The sequence below is a fragment of the Borostomias antarcticus genome (assembly GCF_949987555.1).
Source record: "Borostomias antarcticus genome assembly, chromosome: 22".
Lineage (NCBI taxonomy): Eukaryota > Metazoa > Chordata > Actinopteri > Stomiiformes > Stomiidae > Borostomias > Borostomias antarcticus.
This window is the reverse complement of record NC_140255.1, coordinates 7,962,594-7,981,223: the sequence shown is the minus strand read 5'-3', so window position 1 is coordinate 7,981,223 and position 18,630 is coordinate 7,962,594. Positions and strand designations below refer to the sequence as shown.

General features: G+C 47.6%; 1 protein-coding gene across 1 annotated transcript in view; it reads left to right on the top strand.

The window, feature by feature from the left end:
• ankfn1b (ankyrin repeat and fibronectin type III domain containing 1b) overlaps positions 1–17,111 on the top strand; it is a gene marked incomplete at both ends in the record, with an annotated part of 96,828 nt that extends 79,717 nt beyond the window's left edge. Inside the window, 5 exons of the mRNA XM_084456021.1 lie at positions 12,604–12,772; positions 13,611–13,777; positions 14,283–14,490; positions 15,055–15,752; positions 16,809–17,111. Of these exons, the coding sequence (XP_084312147.1) occupies positions 12,604–12,772; positions 13,611–13,777; positions 14,283–14,490; positions 15,055–15,752; positions 16,809–17,111 (1,545 nt within the window). The remainder of the gene's footprint in view (positions 1–12,603; positions 12,773–13,610; positions 13,778–14,282; positions 14,491–15,054; positions 15,753–16,808) is intronic.
• Between the last annotated feature and the right edge of the window lie 1,519 nt (positions 17,112–18,630).

Sequence of the window (18,630 nt, the reverse complement as noted above, 5' to 3'; positions counted from 1 at the left end):
ATTTCGTTCGCCTACATCAAACTGAAAGGTGGGGCTCGCCATTTTAAATTTTCCAGGGGGCGCTCTTGAGCCGTTTTGCCACGCCTATTTCCGGCACCCATGAATTATCAAATTTTTCACCGGGACTGACGTATCTGCAAAGTTTCATCCGTTTTCATCGATGTTTAGGCCGCCAAAAAGGCATTTGTTTGGGGAGAAGAACAAGAATAATAATAATCCTTCGAAATACAATAGGGCCTCGCACCGCCAGTGCTCGGGCCCTAATAATAACTAGTGCTGCGAGCAGCAGTGAGCGGGCCCTCGCACCCCACGCGGGTCGGGGTGTGGCGCCGTTAAAGGGTGTGCTATTTCGGTGTCCAGTACTGACAGAAACTTCCTGTCACCAGTAGGTGGCGCTCTAAGCGTGACTCAATACCGACGCATAGATGTGTTCAGGACAGTACCTTGATGAAGCGTGAAATATATCGGACGAATTGGATAATGTATGTAGGAGTTATGAGGACTTCCTGTTTCACCAATAGGTGGCGCTATAAGTATGACGCAATACTGACACATAGATGTGTTCAGGACAGAACCTTCATGAAGCGTGAGATATATCGGACGAATTGGATAATGTATGTAGGAGTTATGAGGACTTCCTGTTTCACCAATAGGTGGCGCTATAAGTATGATGCAATACTGAAACATAGATGTGTACAGGACAGAACCGTCATGAAGCATGAGATATATCGGACAAATTGGATAATGTATGTAGGAGTTATGAGGACTTCGTGTTTTATGGCGAAATGTCAAACTTTGGCAGGGCGCCACGGCAAGGGTGTGTGGTGAAAACTCAATTTTTTTGATAACTTTTGATCACAAAGGTCTTAAGATGAAGCCGACCCGATATGAAGTTGATCGGATGAAATCTGTAGGAGGAGTTCGTTGAAGTACGAGGCATGGAAATGGTCAAAACAAGGACAAAATGGCACATTAAAAGCAAGATGGCGGACTTCCTGTTGCATGTTGGGTATAGCTCCAAGAGACATTTTAGTGTGTCTCGATGAACTACATATGCCCACCGAATTTCGTTCGACTACATCAAACTGAAAGGTGGGGCTCGCCATTTTAAATTTTCCAGGGGGCGCACTTGAGCCGTTTTGCCACGCCCATTTCCGTCACCCATGAATTATCAAATTTTTTACCGGGACTGACGTATGTGCAAAGTTTCATCCGTTTTCATCGATGTTAAGGCCGCCAAAAAGGCATTTGTTTGGGGAGAAGAAGAAGGAGAAGAAGGAGAAGAAGAATAACTAGGGCTGCGAGCAGCATTGAGCGGGCCCTCGCACCCCACGCGTGTCGGGGTGTGGCGCCGTTAGAGGCTGTGCTATTTCGGTGTCCGGTACTGAGAGAAACTTCCTGTAACCAGTAGGTGGCGCTCTAAGCGTGACTCAATACCGATGCATAGATGTGTTCAGGACGGTACCTTGATGAAGCGTGAGAAATGTTGAGTAAATTGGACAATGTATGTAGGAGTTATGATGACTTCCTGCTTGACCTGTAGGCGGCGCTATAAGTAGGACTCAATACTAACCACAGATGTGTTCAGGACGCGACCTTCATCAAGCGTGAGCAATGTGGTGTAAATCGGATAACATATGTAGGAGTTATGAGGACTTCCTGTTTCACCAGCAGGCGGCGCTGTAGGAATGACGCAATACTGACTTACAGAAGTGTTGAAGATGAGACCTTCATCAAGCATGAGCAATTTTGAGTAAATCGGATAACATATGTAGGAGTTATGAGTACTTCCTGTTTCACCAGTAGGTGGCGCTGTAAGTGTGACTCAATACCGATGCATAGATGTGTTCAGAAGGTGACCTTCATGAAGCGTCAGTAATTTGGTGCAAATCGGATGATGTATGCAGGAGTTATGAGGAATTCCTGTTTCACCAATAGGTGGCGCTATAAGTATGATGCAATACTGACACATAGATGTGTTCAGGACAGAACCGTCATGAAGCGTGAGATATATCGGACAAATTGGATAATGTATGGAGGAGTTATGAGGACTTCCTGTTTCACCAATAGGTGGCGCTATAAGTATGACGCAATACTGACACATAGATGTGTTCAGGACAGAACCGTCATGAAGCGTGAGATATATCGGACAAATTGGATAATGTATGGAGGAGTTATGAGGACTTCCTGTTTCACCAATAGGTGGCGCTATAAGTATGACGCAATACTGACACATAGATGTGTTCAGGACAGAACCGTCATGAAGCGTGAGATATATCGGACAAATTGGATAATGTATGGAGGAGTTATGAGGACTTCCTGTTTCACCAATAGGTGGCGCTATAAGTATGACGCAATACTGACACATAGATGTGTTCAGGACAGAACCGTCATGAAGCGTGAGATATATCGGACAAATTGGATAATGTATGGAGGAGTTATGAGGACTTCCTGTTTCACCAATAGGTGGCGCTATAAGTATGACGCAATACTGACACATAGATGTGTTCAGGACAGAACCGTCATGAAGCGTGAGATATATCGGACAAATTGGATAATGTATGTAGGAGTTATGAGGACTTCCTGTTTCACCAATAGGTGGCGCTATAAGTATGACGCAATACTGACACATAGATGTGTTCAGGACAGAACCGTCATGAAGCGTGAGATATATCGGACAAATTGGATAATGTATGGAGGAGTTATGAGGACTTCCTGTTTCACCAATAGGTGGCGCTATAAGTATGACGCAATACTGACACATAGATGTGTTCAGGACAGAACCGTCATGAAGCGTGAGATATATCGGACAAATTGGATAATGTATGTAGGAGTTATGAGGACTTCCTGTTTCACCAATAGGTGGCGCTATAAGTATGACGCAATACTGACACATAGATGTGTTCAGGACAGAACCGTCATGAAGCGTGAGATATATCGGACAAATTGGATAATGTATGTAGGAGTTATGAGGACTTCCTGTTTCACCAATAGGTGGCGCTATAAGTATGACGCAATACTGACACATAGATGTGTTCAGGACAGAACCGTCATGAAGCGTGAGATATATCGGACAAATTGGATAATGTATGTAGGAGTTATGAGGACTTCCTGTTTCACCAATAGGTGGCGCTATAAGTATGACGCAATACTGACACATAGATGTGTTCAGGACAGAACCGTCATGAAGCGTGAGATATATCGGACAAATTGGATAATGTATGGAGGAGTTATGAGGACTTCCTGTTTCACCAATAGGTGGCGCTATAAGTATGACGCAATACTGACACATAGATGTGTTCAGGACAGAACCGTCATGAAGCGTGAGCTATATCGGACAAATTGGATAATGTATGGAGGAGTTATGAGGACTTCCTTTTTCACCAATAGGTGGCGCTATAAGTATGACGCAATACTGACACATAGATGTGTTCATGACAGAACTGTCATGAAGCGTGAGACATATCGGACAAATCGGATAATGTATGGAGGAGTTATGAGGACTTCCTGTTTCACCAATAGGTGGCGCTATAAGTATGACGCAATACTGACACATAGATGTGTTCAGGACAGAACCGTCATGAAGCGTGAGATATATTGGACAAATTGGATAATGTATGGAGGAGTTATGAGGACTTCGTGTTTTATGGCGAAATGTCAAACTTTGGCGGGGCGCCACGGCAAGGGTGTTTGGTGAAAACTCAATTTTTTTGATAACTTTTGATCACAAAGGTCTTAAGATGAAGCTGACCCGATATGAAGTTGATCGGATGAAATCTGTAGGAGGAGTTCGTCGAAGTACGAGGCATGGAAATGGTCAAAACAAGGACAAAATGGCACATTAAGAGCAAAATGGCGGACTTCCTGTTGCATGTTGGGTATAGCTCCAAGAGACATTTAAGTGTGGCTCGATGAAATACATATGCCCACCGAATTTCGTTAGCCTACATCAAACTGAAAGGTGGGGCTCGCCATTTTAAACTTTCCAGGGGGCGCTCTTGAGCCGTTTTGCCACGCCCATTTCCGTCACCCATGAATTATCAAATTTTTCACCGGGACTGACGTATCTGCAAAGTTTCATCCGTTTTCATCGATGTTCAGGCCGCCTAAAAGGCATTTGTTTGGAGTAAAGGAGAAGGAGAATAATAATCCTTCGAGTTTCAATAGGGCCTCGCACCGCCAGTGCTCGGGCCCTAATAATAACTAGGGCTGCGAGCAGCAGTGAGCGGGCCCTCGCACCCCATGCGTGTCGGGGTGCTGCGCCGTTAAAGGCTGTGCTATTTCGGTGTGCAGTACTGAGAGAAACTTCCTGTCACCAGTAGGTGGCGCTCTAGGCGTGACTCAATACCGAAGCATAGATGTGTTCAGGACGGTACCTTGATGAAGCGTGAGAAATGTTGAGTAAATCGGATAACGTATGTAGGAGTTATGAGGACTTCCTGTTTCACCAGTAGGTGGCGCTGTAAGTGTGACTCAATACCGACACATAGATGGGTTCAGAAGGCCACCTTCATGAAGCGTCAGCAATTTGGTGCAAATCGGATGATGTATGCAGGAGTTATGAGGACTTCCTGTTTCACCAATAGGTGGCGCTATACGTATGACGCAATACTGACACATAGATGTGTTCAGGACAGAACCGTCATGAAGCGTGAGCTATATCGGACAAATTGGATAATGTATGGAGGAGTTATGAGGACTTCCTGTTTCACCAATAGGTGGCGCTATAAGTATGACGCAATACTGAAACATAGATGTGTTCAGGACAGAACCGTCATGAAGCGTGAGCTATATCTGACAAATTGGATAATGTATGGAGGAGTTATGAGGACTTCCTGTTTCGCCAATAGGTGGCGCTATAAGTATGACGCAATACTGAAACATAGATGTGTTCAGGACAGAACCGTCATGAAGCGTGAGATATATCGGACAAATTGGATAATGTATGGAGGAGTTATGAGGACTTCCTGTTTCACCAATAGGTGGCGCTATAAGTATGACGCAATACTGACACATAGATGTGTTCAGGACAGAACCGTCATGAAGCGTGAGATATATCGGACAAATTGGATAATGTATGGAGGAGTTATGAGGACTTCCTGTTTCACCAATAGGTGGCGCTATAAGTATGACGCAATACTGACACATAGATGTGTTCAGGACAGAACCGTCATGAAGCGTGAGATATATCGGACAAATTGGATAATGTATGGAGGAGTTATGAGGACTTCCTGTTTCACCAATAGGTGGCGCTATAAGTATGACGCAATACTGACACATAGATGTGTTCAGGACAGAACCGTCATGAAGCGTGAGATATATCGGACAAATTGGATAATGTATGGAGGAGTTATGAGGACTTCCTGTTTCACCAATAGGTGGCGCTATAAGTATGACTCAATACTGACACATAGATGTGTTCAGGACAGAACCGTCATGAAGCGTGAGATATATCGGACAAATTGGATAATGTATGGAGGAGTTATGAGGACTTCCTGTTTCACCAATAGGTGGCGCTATAAGTATGACGCAATACTGACACATAGATGTGTTCAGGACAGAACCGTCATGAAGCGTGAGATATATCGGACAAATTGGATAATGTATGGAGGAGTTATGAGGACTTCGTGTTTTATGGCGAAATGTCAAACTTTGGCAGGGCGCCACGGCAAGGGTGTTTGGTGAAAACTCAATTTTCTTGATAACTTTTGATCACAAAGGTCTTAAGATGAAGCTGACCCGATATGAAGTTGATCGGATGAAATCTGTAGGAGGAGTTCGTCAAAGTACGAGGCATGGAAATGGTCAAAACAAGGACAAAATGGCACATTAAGAGCAAAATGGCGGACTTCCTGTTGCATGTTGGGTATAGCTCCAAGAGACATTTAAGTGTGGCTCGATGAAATACATATGCCCACCGAATTTCGTTCGCCTACATCAAACTGAAAGGTGGGGCTCGCCATTTTAAACTTTCCAGGGGGCGCTCTTGAGCCGTTTTGCCACGCCCATTTCCGTCACCAATGATATATCCGATTTTCACCGGGACTGATGTATCTGCAAAGTTTCATCCGTTTTCATTGATGTTTAGGCCGCCAAAAAGGCATTTGTTTCGGAAGAAGAAGGAGAAGAAGGAGAATAAGGAGAATAATAATAATCCTTCGAGTTTCAATAGGGCCTCGCACCGCCAGTGCTCGGGCCCTAATAATCCTTCGAGTTTCAATAGGGCCTCGCACCGCCAGTGCTCGGGCCCTAATTAAAGCTGCAAGCAGCGTTGTGGGGGCCAAGCTGACCACGCAAAAGATGAAGCAAATACGACTGATGTTTTGAAGGCTTTAGAGATATGTTTGTCAGACTGCAACTACACTGCAGACTTGGTAAACACAGCAAACGTTATAACCACTGTAAACTTCAACCACTGCAAACTATGAAAATCATTCAGCTCAATAAAACAAGAAAAGTAGGCTGGTCTAATACTCAACACTCGTGGGCAGCGGATGAGAGCTAAAGTCTTTCCCACACCCGTGTGGCCAGCCCGTTCGTGGAAATTCTGCCACACCTTCTCTTTCAAGGCTGTAGGGAGGACCAGCTGAAAGATGGAGTTTGCGGTGTTGGGGTCCCTCACACACTGATGCAAGACTCCCTCCCTCAGAGTCAGCCTCTATCTCTCCTTGAGGATCTGCCGAGTGTCACGTTGCAGGGCGATCCTTTCTGTTGCACTGGGCGGTTTCCCTGTCTGCAAGGATAACAGCATGTGGCGAATCATGTCATCTTTTTTGCTGGGCGTCCTTCCATTCTCCAGGGGGTTCGGCCCAGCTGCACTTCTTCTAGGTCAACTTGGACAGGAGAGTTAAGCATTTCTGGGCATGGGTTTTCCACCCCGGTGAGAAAAGTCTTCAGGGCCAGGATCTCCTCCTCTTCACCATCCTCTCCTCCATCCACAGGTACACGAGATAGGGCATCAGCATTAACATTGGTTTTGTCAGGCTGGAACTTGATGTTGAAGTGGTAGTTGTAGAGTCTGGCTGCCCACTGTTGCTCCAAGCTTCTCAGGTTCACCTCCTGTAAGTTTGCGAGAATGTTGTTGTCAGTGAACACTACAAAATGGGAGCCTAGAGTGGAATTTCTTGCTGCACCAGCGAAAGACGGCCTACCTTCTGATAGCAATGAAGGTAAACAGGAGTCTGGCCAGTGTTCTTCACTTCTTCACTTGTACCTTCCCATTCAGACAAACTAGACTCCATTGAATCTTCAAAACCTTCCCCTACTCCACAGAAGTCTACACCCACTCACTGCATTTCCTTTACCCACTTTGACTATTTGTACACGGCCATGAACATGGCAAACAATACGCAACCAAGTTCCGTCTGCTGCATTTTACACAAGAGGAGCGCATTATTGTACTATATGTGATTGTCTGTACTGTATGTGCTTGTGTCTATGTAATTGTGTCTATTGTATGTTATGTTCTCTGCTGTACTGTATGTCTGTGATTGTCTACTGTATGTGCTTCCGTCTGATTTTCTCTACTGTATGCAATTGTCTATGTGATTATCTTTACTGTATGAGCTTGTCTATGTGATTGTCTCTACTGTATGTGCTTGTCTGGATAATCGTCTCTACAACAAAACCCATGAATATGATGTACCGTACTGTAAGATGCCTCCCCCACATGGCAAACATTTGTAATACACACATATTACTTACTCTAAACAATAGGCACACGAGTCCCTGGTCTGTGAGCCAAATTTCACAACTTTTAACTGGCAGGAGCGACCGACAATGATTCTGTTGTCTGCCATTGACTTCCACAGCAGCATAATTACAATAATTATAAGAATGCACTTTGGATGAACGGGAATCGAACCCTGAACTCGCTGCTTGCGAGACTGACGCGCTACCCGCTATGCCACGACGGATCTTACAAAATGCGTCGCAGATTTGAGTGGATAATGTCAGCTTCTGCTTCCTCTTGGTAGAGTGAGTCCTGAGCACTTAATTAATGTCACCTGGTAGGCTTGCTTCCTCTCGGTAGAGTGAGAGGGGGGGGTGTCTTTGTTTAAATTGGCACACAGCGAAAAGTATACATAGCATAGCTCAACTATTTACTTCTTCAGAATCCAGACAATCACGCGAACATTTCCATGTATAAAATGTCCTTCGGTTTTCAGAAGTGTAGGAGAGGTGAAGAGTTAGAAACAGTTAGAGATTCTAGAGCGAAGAGAGATTTTCTAGAGTGTGGCTCCATTGATTTCAATGGAGGGGGGGGGTCATTATTCGAACTGTCACAGAGTGAAAAATATACATCGAAGAGCTTAGCTTTTTTGATTTTATGAATCCCAAGAGTCGTGTGAACGTTTTGATATATAAAATGTGTATGAGCTGTGAGAATTGGAAGAGGGATGGCAGTTTAGAAAATGTGTGACTTTTTCCAAAATGCGCCTTTCACCACTCTGAAACTGGTGAAATTGTGCAGAAGACAAAAAGTGTTCCTTTCATTCTGCAATCAAACAAATGAAGTAATAATGAAACCATGGGGTGTTTTGAACTCAGCATGAGCCAGGGAATCCATTGCTACCATAATTTTGAAGATTAGACATACAGTTCAAAAGTTACTGGCATAAACGCAACTCCAACTTTGACACGCTGGTGGCGCTAGAGTGCCCTAGATGTCAACATGAGGCTTGGTGACAGATGTCATGGATATGTCCCGGATGAGTGTGCCAAATGTGGTTTTGATGGATTAAAACATTACTGAGATATGATCCCTGTTCCTGTTTTGCAGCTTTTCTGCCAATTTTGATTGGCTGTCACGAGCGAACGCAATGGATAATCAAAAATCCCTGTACATCCTTTGTAGACATTGGTGTATAGAAGACATCCACCGATGTCCGTGCAGATTGGTGAAAGTTCCTAGGAGGAGATACATTTTAAGGGTTTTGCACATCATTCAAAATGGCGGAGGAGCCAAGATGGCCACAATGACGTCTTAGAGTGCGTTGAATCCGGCTTGAGCCAAGGAATTGAAGGACACCTGAAGTTTGAAAATTGGACTTGCTGAAGAAAAGCTGCATGCATAAATGCACCTCCAACTTTGACACGTTGGTGGCGCTAGAGAGGGTGAGGTGTGGACATGAGACTTGGTGAGGAGGGTCAGGGCACTGTCCCGAATGAGTGTGCCATTTTTCATAACTTTCTACCATAAGCTTCTATGGGCTGCCATAGACTACAATGGCAGAGGAATAATAAAGAAAGAAGAAAGAGAAAAGGTAGAAACTTAATGGGTGCCTGCGCAGCTGCGCTGCTTGGCCCCCAATTAAAGCTGCAAGCAGCGTTGTGGGGGCCAAGCTGACCACGCAAAAGATGAAGCAAATACGACTGATGTTTTGAAGGCTTTAGAGATATGTTTGTCAGACTGCAACTACACTGCAGACTTGGTAAACACAGCAAACGTTATAACCACTGTAAACTTCAACCACTGCAAACTATGAAAATCATTCAGCTCAATAAAACAAGAAAAGTAGGCTGGTCTAATACTCAACACTCGTGGGCAGCGGATGAGAGCTAAAGTCTTTCCCACACCCGTGTGGCCAGCCCGTTCGTGGAAATTCTGCCACACCTTCTCTTTCAAGGCTGTAGGGAGGACCAGCTGAAAGATGGAGTTTGCGGTGTTGGGGTCCCTCACACACTGATGCAAGACTCCCTCCCTCAGAGTCAGCCTCTATCTCTCCTTGAGGATCTGCCGAGTGTCACGTTGCAGGGCGATCCTTTCTGTTGCACTGGGCGGTTTCCCTGTCTGCAAGGATAACAGCATGTGGCGAATCATGTCATCTTTTTTGCTGGGCGTCCTTCCATTCTCCAGGGGGTTCGGCCCAGCTGCACTTCTTCTAGGTCAACTTGGACAGGAGAGTTAAGCATTTCTGGGCATGGGTTTTCCACCCCGGTGAGAAAAGTCTTCAGGGCCAGGATCTCCTCCTCTTCACCATCCTCTCCTCCATCCACAGGTACACGAGATAGGGCATCAGCATTAACATTGGTTTTGTCAGGCTGGAACTTGATGTTGAAGTGGTAGTTGTAGAGTCTGGCTGCCCACTGTTGCTCCAAGCTTCTCAGGTTCACCTCCTGTAAGTTTGCGAGAATGTTGTTGTCAGTGAACACTACAAAATGGGAGCCTAGAGTGGAATTTCTTGCTGCACCAGCGAAAGACGGCCTACCTTCTGATAGCAATGAAGGTAAACAGGAGTCTGGCCAGTGTTCTTCACTTCTTCACTTGCACCTTCCCATTCAGACAAACTAGACTCCATTGAATCTTCAAAACCTTCCCCTACTCCACAGAAGTCTACACCCACTCACTGCATTTCCTTTACCCACTTTGACTATTTGTACACGGCCATGAACATGACAAACAATACGCAACCAAGTTCCGTCTGCTGCATTTTACACAAGAGGAGCGCATTACTGTACTATATGTGATTGTCTGTACTGTATGTGCTTGTGTCTATGTAATTGTGTCTATTGTATGTTATGTTCTCTGCTGTACTGTATGTCTGTGATTGTCTACTGTATGTGCTTCCGTCTGATTTTCTCTACTGTATGCAATTGTCTATGTGATTATCTTTACTGTATGAGCTTGTCTATGTGATTGTCTCTACTGTATGTGCTTGTCTGGATAATCGTCTCTACAACAAAACCCATGAATATGATGTACCGTACTGTAAGATGCCTCCCCCACATGGCAAACATTTGTAATACACACATATTACTTACTCTAAACAATAGGCACACGAGTCCCTGGTCTGTGAGCCAAATTTCACAACTTTTAACTGGCAGGAGCGACCTACAATGATTCTGTTGTCTGCCATTGACTTCCACAGCAGCATATTACAATAATTATAAGAATGCACTTTGGATGAACGGGAATCGAACCCTGAACTCGCTGCTTGCGAGACTGACGCGCTACCCGCTATGCCACAACGGATCTTACAAAGTGCGTCGCAGATTTGAGTGGATAATGTCAGCTTCTGCTTCCTCTTGGTAGAGTGAGTCCTGAGCCCTTAATTAATGTCACCTGGTAGGGTTGCTTCCTCTCGGTAGAGTGAGAGGGGGGGGTGTCTTTGTTTAAATTGGCACACAGCGAAAAGTATACATAGCATAGCTCAACTATTTACTTCTTCAGAATCCAGACAATCACGCGAACATTTCCATGTATAAAATGTCCTTCGGTCTTCAGAAGTGTAGGAGAGGTGAAGAGTTAGAAACAGTTAGAGATTCTAGAGCGAAGAGAGATTTTCTAGAGTGTGGCTCCATTGATTTCAATGGAGGGGGGGGGGTCATTATTCGAACTGTCACAGAGTGAAAAATATACATCGAAGAGCTTAGCCTTTTTGATTTTATGAATCCCAAGAGTCGTGTGAACGTTTTGATATATAAAATGTGTATGAGCTGTGAGAATTGGAAGAGGGATGGCAGTTTAGAAAATGTGTGACTTTTTCCAAAATGCGCCTTTCAGCACTCTGAAACTGGGGAAATTGTGCAGAAGACAAAAAGTGTTCCTTTCATTCTGCAATCAAACAAATGAAGTAATAATGACACCATGGGGTGTTTTGAACTCAGCATGAGCCAGGGAATCCATTGTTACCATAATTTTGAAGATTGGACATACAGTTCAAAAGTTACTGGCATAAACGCAACTCCAACTTTGACACGCTGGTGGCGCTAGAGTGCACGAGATGTCAACATGAGGCTTGGTGACAGATGTCATGGGTATGTCCCGAATGAGTGTGCCAAATGTGGTTTTGATAGATTAAAACATTACTGAGATATGACCCCAGTTCCTGTTTTGCAGCTTTTCTGCCAATTTTGATTGGCTGTCACATGCGAACACAATGGATAATCAAAAATCCCTGTACATCCTTTGTAGACATTGGTGTATAGATGACATCCACCGATGTTCATGCAAATTGGTGAAAGTTCCTAGGAGGAGATACATTTTAAGGGTTTTGCACATCATTCAAAATGGCGGAGAAGCCAAGATGGCCACAATGACGTCATAGAGTGCGTTGAATCCGGCTTGAGCCAAGGAATTGAAGGACACCTGAAGTTTGAAAATTGGACTTGCTGAAGAAAAGCTGCATGCATAAATGCACCTCCAACTTTGACACGTTGGTGGCGCTAGAGAGGGTGAGGTGTGGACATGAGACTTGGTGAGGAGGGTCAGGGCACTGTCCCGAATGAGTGTGCCATTTTTCATAACTTTCTACCATAAGCTTCTATGGGCTGCCATAGACTACAATGGCAGAAGAATAAAGAAAGAGAAACGGTACAAACTTAATGGGTGCCTGCGCAGCTGCGCTGCTTGGCCCCCAATAATCCTTCGAGTTTCAATAGGGCCTCGCACCGCCCAATAGGGCCTCGCACCGCCAGTGCTCGGGCCCTAATTACAATTTATAATTACAATTACAATTGCACTTTACAGTATATAGACGGGCAGTGCACAGTAGTTCAATTCTACAATTCTATTCTATACTTCTATTTTTTACTGAATACCTGTATTGTATTCTATTGAGTTGTATTATATTCTATTTGATTCTACTGTGTGTGTCCCAGGTCCAGGACTTCCGTATCTACAGCCAGGAAGTGTTGGAGTTTGGGGAGAAGGTGTCTTTCCTGCTGCTGCTCCCCCCCTCCGAAGACGTGTGCACGGCCCCCGGACAGAACAACCCCTACTCCCCCCGCTCCGGCTTCCTCACCCTGCCACTGCAGATCTTCGAGCTGGGTCAGTACTGGAACCAGAACCTCCATTAGTCCAGATCACACCGCCCAACCTGAGATCTTTAATCCAGATCACACCGCCCAACCTGAGATCTTTAATCCAGATCACACCGCCCAACCTGAGATCTTAATTCCAGATCACACCGCCCAACCTGAGATCTTTAGTCCAGATCACACCGCCCAACCTGAGATCTTTAGTCCAGATCACACCGCCCAACCTGAGATCTTTAATCCAGATCACACCGCCCAACCTGAGATCTTTAGTCCAGATCACACCGCCCAACCTGAGATCTTTAGTCCAGATCACACCGCCCAACCTGAGATCTTTATTCCAGATCACACCGCCCAACCTGAGATCTTTAGTCCAGATCACACCGCCCAACCTGAGATCTTTATTCCAGATCACACCGCCCAACCTGAGATCTTTAGTCCAGATCACACCGCCCAACCTGAGATCTTTATTCCAGATCACACCGCCCAACCTGAGATCTTTAGTCCAGATCACACCGCCCAACCTGAGATCTTAATTCCAGATCACACCGCCCAACCTGAGATCTTTAGTCCAGATCTCAACTCCCAGACAAAATACGGGGAACCCCCCCCCCCCCCCCCGCACAAAAAATGCAAGGACCTGACATACTATGATATCACTGTGTTTTAGTTCACCTGTAATCCCTTCAATGCACCCGTAATCTCAGAGGTGAGAATAACAGGCTAGTGTGAAGTGTGAAAGAGCCTTCGTTTTCCTCCGGTGATCCAGTCCAAGCCCAGAGGGCATGGGTGGTGGCTCCTGTCAGAGTCACTACGTAACCTGGACTGTCCTGTGTTTCTGCCTCCCCCAGTCCACTTTGACACCTACTGGCCCGGCTTCATCGGCCAGTACTGCCGGGTGTCGGCCCTGCTGGAGCTGGAGTCCCTCATGTCACAGCAGAACCTCCGAGAGGCCTTCTCCGAGACCGAGCTCAATGCCGCCAAGCAGAAACACCTGCAGGTCCAGGAACACATGCAGGTAGGAGAGAGAGAGAGAGAGAGAGAGAGAGAGAGAGAGAGAGAGAGAGAGAGAGAGAGAGAGAGAGAGAGAGAGAGAGAGAGAGAGAGGGTGTGACAGCGAGAGTGTGTACATGTGTGTGTATGTCTGTGTGTGTGTGTGTGAGAGAGAGAGAGAGAGAGAGAGAGAGAGTGTGTGTGTGTGTGTGTGTATTCCATCATGAAAGATCCATTGCAGAGTAGAGTAGATACAGTCGCTGGAATTGTTGCAAATATTATGCTCATTCGAAAGAAAAATCTGTCTTTGGCATCCTTCTAGCAATCACATTCATGCCAAAACCACTGATCACCATCAGTATGAGTGGACCGAGGCCAGGGCAACTTCTTGAAAATGTTACATTACATCATGGTGCCCCTCCGCAACAGTGAAACGGTAAACCAGCTGGTTTCTGGCTAGAAGCACCTCTGTGGTCTCACTTGGCCTTGTCCCCCCCCCACCCTGCCCTGCCCCCCCCCGTGCTTCGCAGCAAATGGAGGAAGTGTGGCGCGAGGCCCGGTGGATCATGGACGCCCTGCAGTACGCCCGCTACAAGCAGCCCAGTGGCGGCGTCTCCCTGGCCTGGATCATCGACCCCTCCCAGGACGTGGTCCCGGATAAACCTCCCTCCACCTCCTCCCAGCCCGACTACCTGCCCTCGCCCATGCCCTCGCCAGAACACAGCCGCAAACACTTGGGTGAGAGATGGAGAGAGAGAGAGAGAGAGAGAGGCAATATTTACTGTGTGTAGTACTGTATACCATGCCAATGAAGTTATTTGAATTGAATTGAATTGAGAGTCAGAGAGAGAGAAGGAGAAAGAGAGACTCCTGGCCCAGTAGTAGAGCATGCATGAGAAACATTTTTTCAGTGTTGCTCTTGACCCTTTACTGTTAGAGTGTGTTTATAGTATGGTATACATGTATGGTATGAAGTATATTAGATGAGTGATGGGGACATATAAGTATGTTCAGTCTGGTCCTAGATGGTTCCTAGAGGCAGAGGAAGATCCTGTCTCTACATGTCTCAGTTACAGAGAGCTAGTAGATCTACTCAGGAGAAGATCCTAGTTCTACACATGTCTCTGTTACAGAGAGCTAGTAGATCTACTCAGGAGAAGATCCTAGTTCTACACATGTCTCAGTTACAGAGAGCTAGTAGATCTACTCAGGAGAAGATCCTAGTTCTACACATGTCTCTGTTACAGAGAGCTAGTAGATCTACTCTGTTCTGTTCTCACCCAAATGTCTACAACCCCTCAGACTTCCACGGCCTGTCTGATGAAGAGGGCTCGTCCGAGGTCTTCCTCACCACCGACAGCGACTATGACTCCAGCCGCGCCCAGAGCCCCCGCGAGCTGGACCTGCTGCCGCCCTCGCCGCTCTCCTCCTCCTCCTCCTCCGCCCTCCCGGACCCCCATGGCTACCTGCATGGCGAAGGTGGCGTCAGAGGGGGGGTGCTGAGGGACTCCACCCCCGACGTCCTCCAGGCGGCCGAGCCCCAGCCCAGTGGCCTCGGGGAGAGGCTGGGGAGTGGAGTCGGCGGCGTGGAGAGGCGGAGGGGCGGAGTCGGGGGAGGGGCGCCGGAGCTCTTCGACAGCGACTTCATCCTGCCCAGCCGGCAGATCGAGCTGCTGCGCATCACAGAGAAGCGGCAGGCCTTCTGCGTGCGCACCAGCAGCCTGGAGTTCCCCGCCTCCTCCTCCTCCTCCTGTCACCCCTGCTCCTACGCCGCCGCCCCTCCTCCACACAGGCGCTGGCCCCGCCCCTCCTCGGTGGAACGCTGCTGCCCGGCCGAGCCGTGCCCGGCGCGCCCACCTCCCGTCCGCACCCTGTCGGAGGATAGCGGCACGCAGAAGCTGTGGTCGGCCTCCCCGGGCGCCGCCAGGAAGGGCTGGCATGCCACGCTGCGCGTCTACCCACAATACCGCACCGGCCTGCCCAAGGACACCAGCGTCAAGGTACCCGCGCCATTTTCCTGTAATTTGGAAATTTAGTATTTTAGAGTTTATCTGTATCAAGTGTAATCTTGGAGCGGGCAGCAGCATTTCACTGTGACTGTACTCTGTACATTACATGTGATAAATGAAAGGAATCTCAAATCTTGAAACATACGTATGGTAGGAAACTCAGCGGGGTTCCTTTTAAAAAAATAAAATATCAATATTTCTGATTTTAACCCATTTATAATTTGGTAGCCAATCACACCCGACCTACTGTCCAAGTGACCCACTAGAAGGGGGCGCTATAGAGCGGTGGATCATTGCGCCGAAATTAGACTAATCACCTTCGAGAGTGGCGGCCCAATAGGCCACTCCCTTGTGGGATCCATTCAGATCTGGAGAGACCAGGGTGAGAACCCCGGTCCCTGGTGGGCAGCTGCAACTGCTCTCAGCGGGGTTCCTCCATTTTTTTCTTTTTCTTTAGCGAAACCGTTTTGCGGTTTATATGTGTACAATTATACTCCTGTCATAACATGGCTGACATGTTTTGAGGGAGGAATGGAACTTTCTAAATTGGTTTTGTAACAACAGCGTGCTGACGTTTTGCACAGCCCCCAAACTCCCGCCATAAAACCCAAGACCTTCATAGTGTTTGCTCACTGTGTCAAGACTCCGAGTTGCAAGATTTGCTGTACTGATTTTACTAACTCTCTCTCTCTCCCTCTCTCTGCCTCTCTCTCCCTCTCTCCCCCTCCCTGTCTCTCCCTCTCTCTCCTTCTCTCTCACCCTCTCTCCCTCTCTCTGCCTCTCTCCCCCTCTCTCTCTCTCTCTCTCCCTCTCTCTCCCTCTCTCCCCCTCCCTGTCTCTCCCTCTCTCTCCTTCTCTCTCACCCTCTCTCCCTCTCTCTGCTTCTCTCCCCCTCTCTCTTCTCTCTCTCTCTCTCCCCCTCCCTCCCTCTCTCTCTCTCTCCCTATCCTTCCTTTTATTCCCACTCCTCTCTCTCTACCTCCCCCCCCCCCTCCATCTGCCACCCCTCTCTCTCTTTACCCCCCCCCACCCTCTCTCCTCCCCCAGCTGCGGGTCACGCCTGTCACGTCGGCGCGAGATATGGTGCAGCTGGTGGTGCAGGAGATGAACGCCGTGTCCCGCCGTCTCCTGGGCGGCGGGGGGGGCGGGGCCCAGGAGCAGGGCGCGTACGGCCAGGAGCAGCTGCAGCACTTCGGCCTGGTGCTGGTGGTGGAGGGCCGGGAGAAGTGGCTACAGGACGACTTCTGTCCCCTGGAGCTCCAGAACCCGTGGCTGAGGGGCAAGCTGTGCGTCCGCATCAAGGAGTACTCGCCTCTGGCGCTCCAACACAGCAGGGCCACCACCGTGTGAGGGTGAGGGGGTGAGGGGGGGGGCGGGGTCTCTGGTCTAGAGGGCTCTGGTCAAAATTAAAATGACCCAGGATTGGACGACTTCGAGGGGAACTTTTTTTGATAGTGTGGAGTTTAATAGTTTAGGAGTTTTTCACCTAAGCCAAAGGGGATAATGATGATGTGAACTGGAGCTGGGACTTCCATTCACTCCCCCTTGACCATCCCTCCCCCTCTGGTCACTGTCCTCTACCGTAGCTCAAGAGGCCAGTCTCTTTTCTCCGTTGTTTTGTTGTTCTTCGAAAGCGCTGCCCTGAGAGACTCCGCAAGGTCTCACGTTTCCCCGAAATCCACACATCATCGTCTGGAGAACGGAAAAACAGTTTTAACCTCCATCAAATGTCGGGGCTGAAAAAGGGACGTGACTGTGAGGAAGATGAATGTTACGCCCCCCCCCACCCCCGGCGCCCCCCCCCCCCCCTCGTGATTGACGGCGACACATTGAGCCAGGACCCAGCGTTGCCAGGACGGGCTCGGTGTAGCGGAGCCACACGCGGACGACGCTTTTCCTATGAACTCACACGCCAAGTCCATTCCAAGAGCTGTTGGCTGCAGACGGCCGGCCGGCGTTCCCAGGATGTGAGACCTGGACTCTTCCCAGAGGGCGGGGAACAGGAAGTGGAGGAGGGGGGGGTTGTTTGAAGACACAGAATCTAACCGATGATTCTACCTGTCAGCCGGTCGTCCCCCAGTGTGTTCACTCTGGTAAACAAGGAGAGAGGCGGGGTGGGGGGGTGAGGACAGGGGGTGAGGACAGGGGGGAGGGCATGGGATGAGGTGGAAGGCCGTGTCTTCGGGATCCTGGCACTTTCTTTCTCACGTTCCTCTCCCTTCCTGAGTGCATGAACTCAAACTGTATGTTGGACCCTCTCCCCACAGCGCTGCTTCTGTACATATCAGCGTCCTCCAGCACAGCCACTGGACGGAAACAGCATCTGGTTTGGATCCGAACGAAACCCACACACCTAACACACTCAACAAAGAACACAAAGAAAAACAAGCAATACTTGACCTCCACGTTGTTTAAGATATTATTTTTTTTATTTTATTGGGGTGATTTTTTCCCCTTGTGATTGGAGAAGCTTGTACCGTAAATCTTCCAGAATCGGAGTAGTCTGAAGTACTGTAGTCATGCTGTGCTAACTGTTAGAAGGAAACCAGTACAGTGTTTCATTAGTGTGTTCAAGGCCGGTGGTGTCCCAGGTGATGATACTCTAGCTAGCTATCTAGTCAACATGGAGGGACCAGGCACCTCGTGGTCAGAGTGATTGCAGGCTTCTGTTTTGGGGTCAGCCAATCATCTTTGGGGGTCGATAGCCATGCAGACATACAGTGTGTGGACTGTAGTACCTCTACATAGTAGGGTTGGGGTGAATTCTGTTTAAATATAGTCAATTCCAAACCGCAAAAACCTATTCCATAATTGTGAGGCAAACTATTTCAAATGTTTATGTATGAAGTTGATAGCATACTTTAGAATG